The 13,844-nt window shown below is 54.6% G+C and overlaps 6 protein-coding genes across 6 annotated transcripts; 4 read left to right on the forward strand and 2 right to left on the reverse strand.

The window, feature by feature from the left end:
* Positions 1 to 175: 175 nt before the first annotated feature.
* Positions 176 to 1,226, reverse strand: GRX3 (glutaredoxin; the record flags this gene model as incomplete). Its single annotated transcript, XM_064843165.1, has 2 exons — positions 176 to 286; positions 342 to 1,226. 2 exons carry the CDS (start codon positions 1,224 to 1,226, stop codon positions 176 to 178), a joined length of 996 nt encoding a protein of 331 aa, XP_064689284.1.
* A 296-nt stretch (positions 1,227 to 1,522) lies between these two features.
* Positions 1,523 to 2,518, forward strand: RPF2 (rRNA-binding ribosome biosynthesis protein rpf2; the record flags this gene model as incomplete). The annotated part of the gene is made up of 1 exon (XM_064843166.1): positions 1,523 to 2,518. The coding sequence occupies one exon, from the start codon at positions 1,523 to 1,525 to the stop codon at positions 2,516 to 2,518; it is 996 nt and encodes a 331-aa protein (XP_064689285.1).
* Positions 2,519 to 3,778: 1,260 nt separating this feature from the next.
* On the forward strand, positions 3,779 to 4,249 carry LTS14_010491 (uncharacterized protein; the record flags this gene model as incomplete). The annotated part of the gene is made up of 1 exon (XM_064843167.1): positions 3,779 to 4,249. The coding sequence occupies one exon, from the start codon at positions 3,779 to 3,781 to the stop codon at positions 4,247 to 4,249; it is 471 nt and encodes a 156-aa protein (XP_064689286.1).
* Positions 4,250 to 7,004: 2,755 nt separating this feature from the next.
* Positions 7,005 to 8,548, forward strand: LTS14_010492 (uncharacterized protein; the record flags this gene model as incomplete). Its single annotated transcript, XM_064843168.1, has 2 exons — positions 7,005 to 7,176; positions 7,230 to 8,548. The coding sequence occupies 2 exons, from the start codon at positions 7,005 to 7,007 to the stop codon at positions 8,546 to 8,548; spliced, it is 1,491 nt and encodes a 496-aa protein (XP_064689287.1).
* Positions 8,549 to 9,693: 1,145 nt separating this feature from the next.
* Positions 9,694 to 11,046, reverse strand: LTS14_010493 (uncharacterized protein; the record flags this gene model as incomplete). The annotated part of the gene is made up of 1 exon (XM_064843169.1): positions 9,694 to 11,046. One exon carries the CDS (start codon positions 11,044 to 11,046, stop codon positions 9,694 to 9,696), a length of 1,353 nt encoding a protein of 450 aa, XP_064689288.1.
* Positions 11,047 to 12,264: 1,218 nt separating this feature from the next.
* Positions 12,265 to 13,686, forward strand: LTS14_010494 (uncharacterized protein; the record flags this gene model as incomplete). The annotated part of the gene is made up of 1 exon (XM_064843170.1): positions 12,265 to 13,686. The coding sequence occupies one exon, from the start codon at positions 12,265 to 12,267 to the stop codon at positions 13,684 to 13,686; it is 1,422 nt and encodes a 473-aa protein (XP_064689289.1).
* Between the last annotated feature and the right edge of the window lie 158 nt (positions 13,687 to 13,844).

A 13,844-nucleotide genomic window follows, 5' to 3' on the forward strand; every position in this document is an offset into this window, starting at 1 on the left:
CAGAGCGTGCTGCACACAGAAGAATACGAAGAGGATACACATTGTGCACGTGAATAGTTGCTAATGCTATACGTTTGAATTAATCGAGCCGTTCCTTTACGTAGTAAGATCCGATCAAGAATGAGGCCGCATCAAGGTCCAAGGTGCCCCTTTTGTCCACCCAATCGAGGCGCCATCAAGCAGCGACTGCTTGCTTCGCCGGCGCCGCAGGACCACCCGTCTTGCCCTGAGCACTAACCGAGTAGTCCTTCAGGAACTCAGTATCGTTCTCGAACTCCTCTTTGAGCTAAGATCACAACAGTCAGCACACCATCGTCACCATAAATCTGAGCATCACTTACAATATCAAGCCCACCAATCAACTCGCCATCCACATAAACCTGTGGGAACGTTGGCCATTCGCTGAACTCCTTCAAACCCTGCCTCACCTCGTCGTCTGCGAGAATATTGAAGAAGCCGTACCGCACCCCCTTCTCTCGTAGTATACTCACACACTGTCTTGAGAACCCACACTGTGGTGCCGAAGGTGTACCTTTCATGAACAGCATGACTGGTGCCGCCTTCACAAGCTCAGACAATCGTGCGTTAAGCTCTTCTTGCGAGGCTTCTTGTGTCGCGCCATTGATCTCGCCTGAGCTGAATTGTGGCGCCGTTGCTGGATCGGAGGAGTTTGGCGCGTACTTCGAGAGACTGGAGTTGCCGTTCATGGATGCCTTGCCGTCATCTAGACTCTGGCTAGGCGCAGGCTTTGTGACCTTCTGTGCTGGCGGCAGACCAGCTTTCCCTGCATCGCCTGACTTCGATGCGCCTGCATGCTTCTCTACTGCGTTCCGGACTTTGCTCGCATCTGTGCCTGTGATTGAGTCCACCACTTGTCCGTCCTTTTGCAGCACCATGAGCGGTACCTGCGAAACATCGTATCGTTCGCTGATATCACTGACTTCCTCGGCATCAAGACCGAAGAAGGCTATCCGTTGTGGGTTGCCTGGTTGGTATGTGGAGGCGAGAGTGCTGAGGATCGTGCTCATCTGCTTGCAGGGTTCGGCCCAGGGAGCATGGAAGTAGATGACGGAGAGACATGATGAAGGAAGGGCAGTGATCTGTTGGTCGAACTCCTCCTCACTTGCGATTTGCTGGACTGTGCATGTGGTGGCTGATGTGGAAGGTGTCGAGCTTTGCGCCGCTGGGCCAGGCGTGTTGGCAGAGAGCGGGGCGGACGAGTTCATGGTGTCGAGGTGCTATTGTGCTCGTTGACGATGTGGTGTGGTCGTTAACGGCAGATGCGAGTGGTCGTGCAAGGAAGACTGTTGGAACGTGATAGATATCGTCGCGATTACTGAACAAGCAACGAGATGCACCGCATAATCAATCGTCGTCGCCGAGCTCGCTGACGCCATCCGACATTAATTCCGCTCGCCAAGATTTCGCGCACGGACTATCCATCAGAAAGTCTCGAGCGCGACCATTTGAGAAGAGGATATCGTCTTGTCGCATTGCACTTCCTCATACGCACATCGCAGCCATGTTACCTCTACGACAGATAAAACCCAAGAACGCACGAACGAAGCGATACCTCGACAACAAAGCCCCACAACAGACCGAGAACCCCCGAACAACACTCTTCCTCAAATACACCACCTGCAGCGAGATCCTCCAACTCCTCCTCACCGACCTCTACGCTCTCAAACGACCCCTAGCGGTCAAATTCGGCAAGAAAAACGACATCCACCCCTTCGAAGACCCCTCCAGCCTCGAGTTCTTCAGCGAAAAGAATGATGCCTCCCTCATGGTCTTTGCCTCACATAGCAAGAAACGGCCACACTGCCTGACCTTCATCCGCTTCTTCGGCTTCAAAGTCCTGGATATGATTGAGCTTTCCGTGATTCCCGAGACCATGCGAACACTGAGCCAATTCAAGAACGAAAAGACGGCGCAAGGACTGAAGCCACTGCTGAGTTTCTCCGGCTCCGGCTTCGAGAGTCCGACGCCGAACGCGTATACTCTGGCCAAGAGTGTACTCCTGGACATGTTCAAGGGCCCGGATGTCGCCGAGGTGGATGTGGAGGGCCTGCAGTACATGATCCACTTTTCAGTGGACGAGGAGGACGGCGATGATGCGGTCAGCAAACCTCAAATCCACATGCGGAGCTACCTTATCCGCACTAAGAAATCCGTCCCCGCCTCCAACCTCCCTCGTGTCGAGGTAGAAGAAATGGGACCACGCGTAGATTTCAGGGTAGGGAGGATCCAGGAAGCGGACCCAGAGATGTTGAAGGAGGCTATGAGGAAGCCCAAGGGTATGGACCCGAAGACGAAGAAGAATATCGAGACGGATATCATTGGTGATAAGGTTGGGCGCATTCATCTGGGAAAGCAGGATCTGGGGAATTTGCAGACGAGGAAGATGAAGGGGTTGAAGAGGAGTAGGGATGTTGTTGATGGGGATGGGGATGATGAGGTGATGGGTGTGGCAGAGATGGGGTTGGAGGGTGATAAGAGGGCTAGGGTGGAGGTGTAAGAAGGTCACACGGCTCATCAAATGACAGATACCGGCAGGGTTGCTCCCTCCCAAGTGCTGTCTAGTCTGCTCTGGGAGACTTGCTGCGAATGTTTTGTTAACTGTCGACTTAGCGTGGCGTTGGCTCGGCTGTAACTTGATTATGAGAAGTCGTAGCATCTTCTTCTGATTTCAGGGCAACCCAGACTCCAACAATGCGTTCACCTTCTAGGCCGTGAGGCTCGCACATGATTGACTGTTCCCGGATCGTGCCTTCCGAGTTCAGATTCCCGCTGCTGGGTTGGTCCGAGTCCAAGCAACCAAGATCAGGAGCCAAAGCCTTTTCCCTCTCTGACCTGGCACAGCGCTACTCCTTCAACACAGCGACCAACATGGCTCCCTTAGATGATATTGGCCTTGCTGACACTGCGGTACGCGGAGGATGTCACACCAACATCCATTCCTCGCACGGCGAACAAAATCACTGACAGATATGTAGGGAAAATCATTCCGCCTGCCTAACTTGCCTCCAGAATTACGGGGTCGCAGATGTTATTACGCCGTCACCGGCGAAAGGAGGCTCAACGTCCAGCCTCCCTCATCACTGTTACCGCCAGCACGAAGCAAGACCTGCTGTGCTCTGCGACGGGAAACCCTGCAGCTGTACTACGCAAACAGATAGTGCTTCGCAATTGCCATGGATATCTTCATCATACGCCTTCGCATCAATCTCTGTCGAATCTCAGAGCAGTATATTGATCTGCTGCTTCAATATCTCATCATTGAGAGTTTCTGGTCGACGGCAGAGCGAGGTTATAGGGTCAGGTGTGGGCTTGTGTTGACGCTACTGTCTACTCGAAACTTCGACCGACATACATGCGAAGCTGCAAGGTCGGGAGATGTTTTCAATGCTCTTGCGAAGAAGTGGCTGCTAGTCATATGGACAAAGTCTGCCACCACGGATGAAATCATTTGGGTAACTCGATTTGGTGGTCTTGGCAGCTATGATATGCTCCCGCACGATGCTGTTCGTGAAGAGGTGGGGTCCTCCAAGCCTCATGCTTGGCAGTCACCAGTATTCAGGAGTCGTGCCTTCCAGCTTTAGCTGCAGCTCATGAGTCAGATTGACTAGCTTCAATCACATGCAATTACGTTCCGTTCTCCAGTATCCAAGCTCGACTTCACAAACTCCTACGCACAACATGAAGCTCGAAGGCCGTAACAAGCCAGGCGAAATGGCTAAAGATGATGTACACAACCCTGCCTGACACTCCTATCGACATGAATTTGGGTCTGACTGTCACCCAGAAGAAACCTCGTGGTCTTCTCGACCTGCCGCCGGAGATCTGGAGCAGCATCAGTCGCTACGCAGTCACACGCAGCTCACCCTGCAACGTCGATGACATGAACATCCCTACCGAAGCCCGTCAGCCCAGCATCACTCTGGTGTGTAGGGCGCTTCGCGTCGAGGCACTACCGCAGTTCTATGCGATCAACGAACGGTGTCATCAGGATGGTGGCGCCGAGACCAGCGGCGGAAAGCTGCATTCCTGGCTCCATGACTTGGACGCTCTGCACAGCGAGTCGATACTTCGCAGGCTGACCATCCACTCCCGTTTCCACGACGCTGCAGAGCATTACAGCATCGAATTCGGGATAAAGTTACGCCATGCACCCGATACGTGTAACGAGCATGAGGACTGCATTCTCTATTGCATCGACGAAAGCCTGCTCTCCCCCAAGAACAGGTGAGCGGTGATAAAGGAGGCAGGTGCAGTGGGGCAGCCGTAGCCGAGTGCATCAGTGTACGACTAGGCGATAGTGCCCTTCCGTGGGCAGATGTGAGGAGCTCTGTGGCAAATTTGGAGGGAGTATAGTATCGCCGACCGGGCCATGCACGAGACATCTGGCATCGATCCTAGCAAGATTGTCCTGACTCTCAGCTACTCAGGGCATTACAGTATGTCGTGGTGGTGGCTGTGGCTGTGTTAAACCATGTGAAAATGGCGCAGCGGGCACCACACGTAAGTGAGTTCGATTAGCCACTGTACGCGTCTCGAATCTCGGTGCCTCAATGACATCGTGGTCCATTGACTGCCGTGTTGTTACTCTTCCACTCGCCTCACAATTCATTCTTGCCCTCAAACTCAGTCCCCAAGCAAGCACGACGAAGCACTCGTAACTCTCTCGGCGCCCAGCCCGATCCTTGACCAGCCAACCAATTGAAAGACAAGGGTTCAGCCCAAGCACGACCCCTTGACATAATCTTGCGCAGTCTAGCCAGCTTTATTTGACACTTATCAGCTGTCAGTTGCTTCTGTCACACATACATACATACGATCCGAATCAGAGCATCCGACTTTTGCGACAGCGCATAAGCACAACAGGTAAGCGCATCTTCGTGCACGCTCGACCAGCGACATAGAGCGGAGATTTCGACTTGCGACGCCGCATCGTTTGCTTACCATTGCGACCACGCAACAGACCCATCACAGATTACCACAGCTACACATAATCCCACAATGTCGAACCAAGGCTACTACGGCGGACCTCAGGCCCCACCACAGGCATAGTAAGTCACCATCTCATCCCCACGAACCGCACCCTCGTCACATCCACCCAACCCGTCTTGCCACAGAATATACATACTAAACTTCCACCCCAGCGGCGGCGGCTACCCCCAACAAGGGTACGGCCCCCCACCCCAACAAGGCGGCTACTACCCCCCGCAACAACAAATGCAATACGGTGGCCCGCCTCAGGGCCAATACATGCAGCAGCAGCCTCCTCCCCGGCAACGCCAGAGCAAGGATCGCGGGTGCTTGGGCGCGTGTCTAGCGACGTTGTGCTGTTGTTTTGTTTGCGAGGAGGGGTGTGAATGCTGTGCTGATTGTTGTGAGTGTGCTGAGGGGTGCTGTTAGGTGGAAATGAGGTGAAAAGAGTGAAGGGAAGACGGAAGGGAAGTGGAAGGGAAGGAAAGTGAAGGGAAGTGAAAGGGACAGCAGTGGGGAGAGAGGGAGTGGCAGGAAGGTACGATGCGATCGATGTGAAGGGCTGGCGAACGGCTGGTGGAGATCATGATACCATTGCGGTCATGACACATCAGCGAGGGAAGTTATGCAAAATCAGAGTGAAGGGTGGAGATTGAGAGGGGAGGATGAGGAAAAGTTGTTACGGCTGCTGCGACTTATCACGACATCATCACTAATACTCGGCTTGCTTTCTGGCTGCTTTCCTTAGCGCGCGAATCTGCGTCGATTCGTTCCTCTTGCATTACGTAGACAGCTTTGCGCGATCCTTACTGTGTATATACGCGTTCACGGCATGCGTCTCTCGTCCCTCGTCTTCGATTTCCTCTACTCATACCGCGATTCACAGCATATCTCCCCTCCTGCATACGCAGACGAGTGGTCAGAGGTAACGGAGCAACCGTGTCGACCGCAGCAGGCAGATTTGGCATGGCATATGCGCATTGCGACACGCCAGTATCGTCCTGATCTCATGTGCCCAATCCACAAGCGACCTATTCGCTCCTTTCTTCAACGTGTCCATATCTTCGTACGAATCGTACTCGCCTGGACATACCGTGCAACAATATACTTCCCCACCTGACTGGCATCTCCATTTTTGATACCGTCAAGGCCTAACCAAATACCCCGCCAGCGCCCGCTCGAACTTCTCCACCCGCACCGGCATCTCAAGCGTATAAAAGCAATTCTTCATGACGAAATCCGCGAAAATCTCATAACACCTCCGCACCACCACCTCGGTATTCGGCTGCTCCGGGGATGTGAAAAGCAGGAATTTCACCCCCGTAGCAGTCTGGAAACATGTCACGCGGAAATGACTACTTTCCAGACTTTCGATGCCGGTGGTGGGTGGTTTGCGCGTTGCGGGTGGGAGAGGTTGGGTGGTGGCCGAGGGTGCGGGGTTGAGGGTGCGGCTGATGGCGTGGATGCCGTGGAAGGTTCCGGCTAGGATGAGGTAGTCGTTGCTGTCGAGTTTCTGGAGGCCGGGGGCGAAGGTGCGGTTGTAGATTAGGCCGCCGGCTTTGTTGATGATGAGGAGAGCGAAGACGACCCTGGGGTGGTTATGTTAGTGATGGTGAGGGAGCACGTGGTGGGTGGGATGTACATTGTAACAAGTGCGGTCGGCACGATGGGAAGCGCAATATTAATAGTGCTTTGTTAAGACATATGTTCGTAGGCTGTATGTCAGTGAATGCTTTCCAGGTTAGGAATAGCCTAGCCCTGCTGTACAGACCCCACATGGAAGGCACAGCGCTAGTTGGACCCTGATCGACGACCTAATGTGGGGAAAGCTTCCAACTCAATGGCTCCGACAAGCTAAGCTGCACTTGCCATCGGTTTTTGTCCTACACATGGAATTTTCTGCTCCCGTCGTGCAAGTGTGCTCCAAGCAAACACATCCGCACGACGGCGCCGTCAATATGCCTGCATGATCATCCTTCCACTTTTCATCGCTAGCAGCTTCTCGCCATCTCAACATGGCGAATGCCAACACCTCCGGAGCCATTGCACGAATCACGCGTGAGATCAGACAAGTCCAGCATGGTGCCGATCTCTCCCTCGCCGTCGCCTGCCGAGATAGTGATGTGCGACATATCCGCGGCCTCATCATCGGCCCTCCAGAGACTCCTTACGAATATGGCTTCTTCGGTAAGTGCTTTCACATTATAGTGGCGTAAGAAAGTACGGCTAAGTGTCAGCAGAATTCGATATCAAGATGCCCAAAGACTACCCGATTAAGAGTCCGGTAGTGCGGGCTCTCACGACTAATGGTTGCCGGACCCGTTTCAACCCCAACATCTACGCCGAGGGTAAGGTCTGTCTTTCCATACTAGGCACGTGGCGGGGTGAGAAGGGTGAGGAGTGGAGTTCTGCGCAAGGTCTCGAGAGCATCATGCTCAGCATCCAGAGTCTAATGTCCTCTCACCCCTACGAGAACGAGCCCGGCTTCGAGGGACACAAGAAGGAAGATCCCAATCCCAAAGCATATATCGAGAAAATTCACCACGAGACTATCCGCATATCGGTCTGCAACCGACTCGAAGGTCACCTGAACATCGATAGAGATCGCACCGTCAGCTCATTCCACGTACCTAAGCGTCCGCGAACAGATAATGGGAGCTTCTCGCCCGCCGAAAAGTCACCAAAAGCTACCACCAACGCTTCCAGCGGCCTTAGTACTCCTGCCACTGAGGCCTCAATCTACGAGTACGATGCCGAGGCGACATACTCCGCCCTCGACCAATCACAATGGGATCCCTTCGCGGACCTCATGAAGCGGCGATTCCTCTGGTACTACGACACTTACATCGCCACCGTGAACGCGGGCATCACTCAACACTCCCGCCACTCCCCCTTCACACGCATGGAGTTCGAGTACCCACCCAATAGCATGGAAGGCAAATTCGACTACCCCGATCTCCTCAAACGCCTCCGCCGAATCAAAACAGCCCTCGACCAGGAAGGAGAACGTTGGGCACGGGAAGGCGCCAAGCAAGCGGAGAAGTGCACCCAACTAGCCGTCCAGCTCGCCTTCCAATTCAAACAGCTCCAGCATAAATGGAAAGAAGGCTCCTACGACACCTCCCGCCTCGAACTCAACCTCCCGGACCCGGACAACCCCTTCCTCTGGCACCTCGCCCTCTTCGGCGCCCCGATGACAAACCTCGACGGCGGAATCTGGCACCTCCGCCTCACCATCCCTCTCGATTTCCCCTCCACCCAACCCCGCCTCCACTTCCTCACTCCCATCTTCCACCACCGCGTTAGCTGCGCGGATGAGGATTCCGAGACAAAAGGAACCCTGTGTTATTTCCCCGAGAAAGAGGATGAGATTTCTAGTCATCTGACGGCGATTATGGTTGCTATTGAGGACGAGCAGCCGGTTTTTGATCCTAGGGCTGTGGTGAATCCGGAGGCTTTTAAGTTGTTTTGGGGTGTTGGGGAGGGGAGGAAGGGAGAGGAGAGGAAGGAGTATAATCGGAGGTTGAGGAGGAGTGCGCAGGAGAGTGGGGAGATTTGAGGAGAGAAGGGGAGTATAATGCGTGTGCGATGCGAGTTTTCTTTTGGGGCTGGCTGGGGTTTGTGGGTGGCTAATGGTGACGACTTAGTGTGGCCGGAGGGAGAAGGGTGTCATGCGAGGTCCAAGTTCCGCCATGAGGAACTACAAGACCCTCTCGTTGTGTATGCTTATCAGAAGGCAGGATGGAATCTCGGCTTTTTCCCTCTCCAGTCTACACAAAGCAGTGGTACCGACTGCTTGCTGCACCAAAGCGATATCAGCGAATTAGACAATGACCACATGCAGTTTACGAATTATGAAATACGACACACAACCTTAAACGACCCGGCGTTACCCAAAAAGAAGGAAGAAAAAGAAGGGCATGGCTTCATTGTGGCGTTTATGCTGCCTGCCGGTTCCCCATTACCGAGTAGACCAAAAAATGGGACGGCGGGGGATTGACAGCGAGAGGCTTGTTCCTGACACAGGTTTTTGCCCAGAATGGGATTTTCGTCGTTCAGTGGCGCCGAGGGAGGTGAAAGTCTCGGTCTTCTACTTTTTTACCCCGTCGAGTGCTTCACACGGGGGGCAACTTTTCCTCCGCCATGCTCAGGGAGGGAATATGGGAAAGGCGTACAAGGTAGAGAGATTTCCCCTTCGCCTCGCTAGGCAGCGGGAGGCAAAGGAGATCAGACACACGCGGGTTGTCTGGTGTTCATCCCGTAGATGCGGAGAGGTGTATATGTAGTATTACTCTCATCAACACAAAGACCTTTGCCGTTTCAGGCTACCTCACGCGGGTAGAGCATATGGGGGTTTTTTTTCTCCCCCAGTACCCAGACGCTGGGATCTCCCCTGTTTTTCGCCTAGACTTCGAGGGTGTGGCCCCCCCCGTCTTTACCATTTCTTTGACGCGAGAATGAGGCAGGTTTTTGGGTGTGAGGCGGCGAATTGAGCTCGGTGAGTATCAGAACGCAGGTGGAGGAGTGTAGTAGTTAGTGGTGGCACCAAAAAACCAAATCCCTTCCTAGCTATAGCGAGCGCCACGGAAAACATCTGCATCGACTTTTTTTAACATTGGCTTTTGGAGAGACGGATGACAATAGTAGTACTACTACAACAACAACAACGACATCCTACACATTCAGGACAAGATGGCCTCTCTCTCAATCATCCCCCTCGAGCATGCCAAGTACACTCAACTCCCTCCCCACCACCTCCTCAAACTCCCTCCTTTCCATCCCCGCACTCCTCGCAAGTCGAAATAAACTCTTAATGTCAGTCGCGATGTGCATTTTAATCCCGCGTAGAGCTCTATCGTCCCCTCCATCACCACCACTGCCATTCCCTGCGTTGTGATGCGAGGTATCCATCGCGGCGGCCGCTTCTTCCAGCCGATCGACGCTGCTGGTGTGGGAGGTCGTGGGACTGATGGCCCGGGGTTGGGGGAGCTCGGAGGGCCCGTTGAGCAGGGCTTGGGATTGTGCTAAGGAGGTCGAGACAGCCGAATCATGAGGACGCTCTGCATCTGCGTCGGCAGGGAAGAGCGAGCGTTGCTGCGGTCGACTCGCCGTCTCCACCCTCCCCGGTGGCTGCCCCATCCCCCTCTCCCCTCCCAACCCAGAAGAAGAAGTGTTATTCGGCAACCTCCCGCCATTCAACGTACTCCCCCCCACCGCCACCTCAGCCGGTACCTCCTCATCTGGATCGTGGCCGTCGAGCGCGGGTTCCACTTCGGCGCCGTAGCGGTTATAGTAGTCTTGTTCTGACTGGGTGCGTTGGCGGGAAGTATTGCTGTTGTTCGCTTGGTCCTGATGCTGTGGTGGGGCGGGGGAGGGTCCTTTGGCTGGGGTTCGGCCGGGTGTCGCGTCGTAGGCGGCCCAGTAGCTGCCGTCGTCGTATGCTTCTTCTTCTTCTTCGTCTGTAGTAGGAGGTTGGTGGGAGTAGGTCGCGTGACCATTGCCGTTGGTGTAATGAGGGACGGGTAGGGAGTGCGTGTTGGTTTCTCTTTCTGCCGCGTCGTTGGCTTGGAGTATGCTCTCCGACCAGATTGTGCCGTCTTCCACATCCTCCAGACTTCTCAGCTCGGCGAGTTTCCACCCTGGTCCTGTTTGTCCATGCTCATCATTCTCACACCAGACATATATCGGTAGAATCTCATATTGCTCCACTTCCAGCCGTGCCTGCAATGTCTCCTCGTCCAACCGTCTGTACTTTGCTGGTCGCAGCTCGTCTATCTCCAGCTCGCCTGAAACAGGATGAGGTTCGGGCTGGATCCTCTCCACTACGTCGGGAAGCTTGGCCGCTAGCCCGCGATCCCATTGTAGTAATGGCAGCCACGTCTCACCACGGTTGTTGGTGCTGGGCTCGGGGTTCATGTACTGGATGCGTTGGCGGAGGATGGGCGAGAGGAGAGGAAGTAAGGCGGGCGGAGGCTGGGGTGACATGAACGCTGTGGGTAGACATGCTAGGAGGGGTGGGAGGAGGTCGCTGGGGGAGGGCGGTGGTGGGATGTGCATGCTGGTCTGTGTCTGTAGTGACTGTGTTGGTGTGTTGTTGCTGGTGTAGTGGTGTCTGGGTCGAGTCGAGAGGAGAGGTCGTGTGCTCAAGTGTTAATACGAGTAATAATAGTGCCTGACTCGGCTGTGCTCCTCCAGCTACCGGCGGGCCAAAGGAAAGTGTGTTGGTGCTGATCAGTCTCTCACTCTCTCTCCAGCACCGTATATAACAAGAAGAGCAAGGAAATGGTAGATTTGATTTGCATCCACTTACAACTCGTACTAGTGTGGTTACTACTACTACCAAGCGTAAACAGCTACTAACCATCTGGCCGGGTGTTTGTGCAATCGATCACATGTTCCTCCAAAAAGAGCGTCTAGAAAGTGACGATAGTGGGTCCTCTCTCGTGCTCGGTCATAAGGACGTCGGCGCGGCTGTTGCCTTGTGCCGATGCAGGGCGACTTTGGCCCCCACTTTCATCTTGACCTCGATTTTCGGATGATGTGGGCGAGGGCTGCCAATACAACCAAGGGTCTCCTCCTCCTCCTCACCATGGTATACGGATTCTATGTCTATGTCTATATGATCTAGACTTGCTCCAGCTCCAGCCAGACGATCTTCGGGCAAGAAGTCGCGCGTCTTCTCGAGTATGAAAAGATTCCAGCGAGAGGTGCTCAGTTCTGTTCTACAGGCACGCCGTCTGGTTTCAGCCGAGACGTTTCACCACACCTCACTGGCCGACACGACGACGCGCCTGGTAGACGCGCCGCATCCACCTCACCTCTTGCTCGCCAATGACTCCCCTCCTTTTGTTCTAATAAGCGACATCGTGAGGGGGTACAAGACACGAACGTCAGCTGATGCAATGCTTGTCGTCGATACCGAACGAGCAACATCATCGTCTTCAGTCTTACATGCGGCAACATGACACACGTTGGCTGCCTTCTACGCTCGTCGATACTGCTAGCATGTCTCAGGAGTAGAGACTGAGTATCACACTTCCATGTCCATTAGTGCTATATCAGTGCTATAGCAATGCTTCGTACCTCGCGCCGTCCTTTCTTTTGTCCTTCACAAAGCATTATGGCGAGATGTCCATGATATTCACGTCTTAACGACCACAACACACACTCGCTAACCGTAGTCACTCCTTCCTACACGCCTGCTGTTGATCGGCCTTCCTCACGACCACAGCTCCTCATCACACTCTGGTAGTGCGAGCGCAAGCTACGAAAATCATGAAGTCACGAATAGTTCTCACGTCAATCTTCTGCGCGAGCCGCATCCTCGCCGCACCCATCCAGGCTCATCAGTCCGGTGGCGTCGAACACATAGTCATAATCGACATGTCCCATCCACAGCCACCACTAGTCCACGAAGTCCTGGAAAGACTGGCCCTAACCACCACCCACCCCGACATCCGCCACATCTACAACAACAGCGCCTTCCAAGGCTTCGCCGCCTCGATGAAATCCCACTGTCTGGACCTCCTAGCCAACATGTCCGACGTCTCGCTCGTCGAAAAGGCCACCTCCATCAGCCGAGCCGCACCCATACCCATCTCCGTAGGCCCCCGCCAGCAACCCTCCCTGACATACCAGACCCGGCCCAACGCCCCCTGGGGTCTGCAACAAATCTCCACCTCCACCTCCGTCGGCGGCAACAGCAACGCGAAAGCAATGGATTACACCTACTCCTTCGCGAACGGCAATCTAGGCCAGGGAGCCGATATCTACATCGTCGACACCGGGATACTTACCCAACACTCCGTCTTCGGCGGCCGCGCGAAAATGCTCTGGTCGTTCGATGGCAATATGACTGATTCTGATGGTCACGGGACCCATGTCGCTGGGACAGCTGGTGGAGCCGTGCTGGGCGTGGCCTCGAACGCCAATATTTTCGGAATCAAAGCTTTAGACGCCGATGGAGGGGGTTGGAGCTCGAACGTCATTGCCGGGATAGATACGGTGATCCAAACCCACGATGCCCGCCGTAGACAAACACCCGAACCCAATAACTCGAATTCCTCCTCCTCCTCCTCCTCCTTCGTAGGATCAGTAATGTCCATGTCCCTCGCCTCCAGCTCCCCGGTAATCGCAATCAACACCGCCATCACCGCCGCCGTAGTAGCAGGAATCCACGTCGTAGTCGCCGCCGGCAACGACGCCACCGACGCCTGTACATCCTCCCCCGCCTCAGCGGGAGGAACTCAAGGTCCGGCGATAGCAGTCGGATCCATCGGCATCACGGCTCAAAGATCCACGTTCTCGAATTACGGCACCTGTGTGGATATCTACGCCCCAGGCGAGAACGTAATCAGTGCGTGGCCGCCTCCTCAAGTGGGAGGGAGTCAGAGTGAGAGGCAGGCGGTGAATTTCGTCAATGCGCTTTCCGGGACGAGTATGGCGACGCCGCATGTTACGGGGATTGTGGCTTATGCTATGGGGAATGCGACGCTGGCCGGGGATCCGGGGTTGATGAAGGAGTGGGTGAGGATGATGGGGGTGCAGGTCAGGGGTGGGACAGGGAGTGGGAGTGGGAGTGGGAGTAGTGGTGGGGTCGTGGTGGCGAATAATGGGGTCAGGGCGGATAGTGGGGAGGGGATTTTGGGGTTCGAGAAGATTGCTGCTGGGGGTGGGTTTCGGATGGTGGGTGGATAGATCCATCGCTCACTCTCTCTCTCACTCCCTCTCTCTCCCTCTCTCTTTCTCTCTCTCTCAAAGGCAAACCCGCTTTCACTACTAAGGGGCTTGTTTCCCTTACCAACCCGGTCGTTGCACCCCAAGCGACCTTAAAGCGCCTCCCTGCCATGAAAGTT

Source organism: Recurvomyces mirabilis (genome assembly GCF_035927965.1).
Source record: "Recurvomyces mirabilis strain CCFEE 5264 chromosome Unknown scaffold_43, whole genome shotgun sequence".
NCBI lineage: Eukaryota > Fungi > Ascomycota > Dothideomycetes > Mycosphaerellales > Teratosphaeriaceae > Recurvomyces > Recurvomyces mirabilis.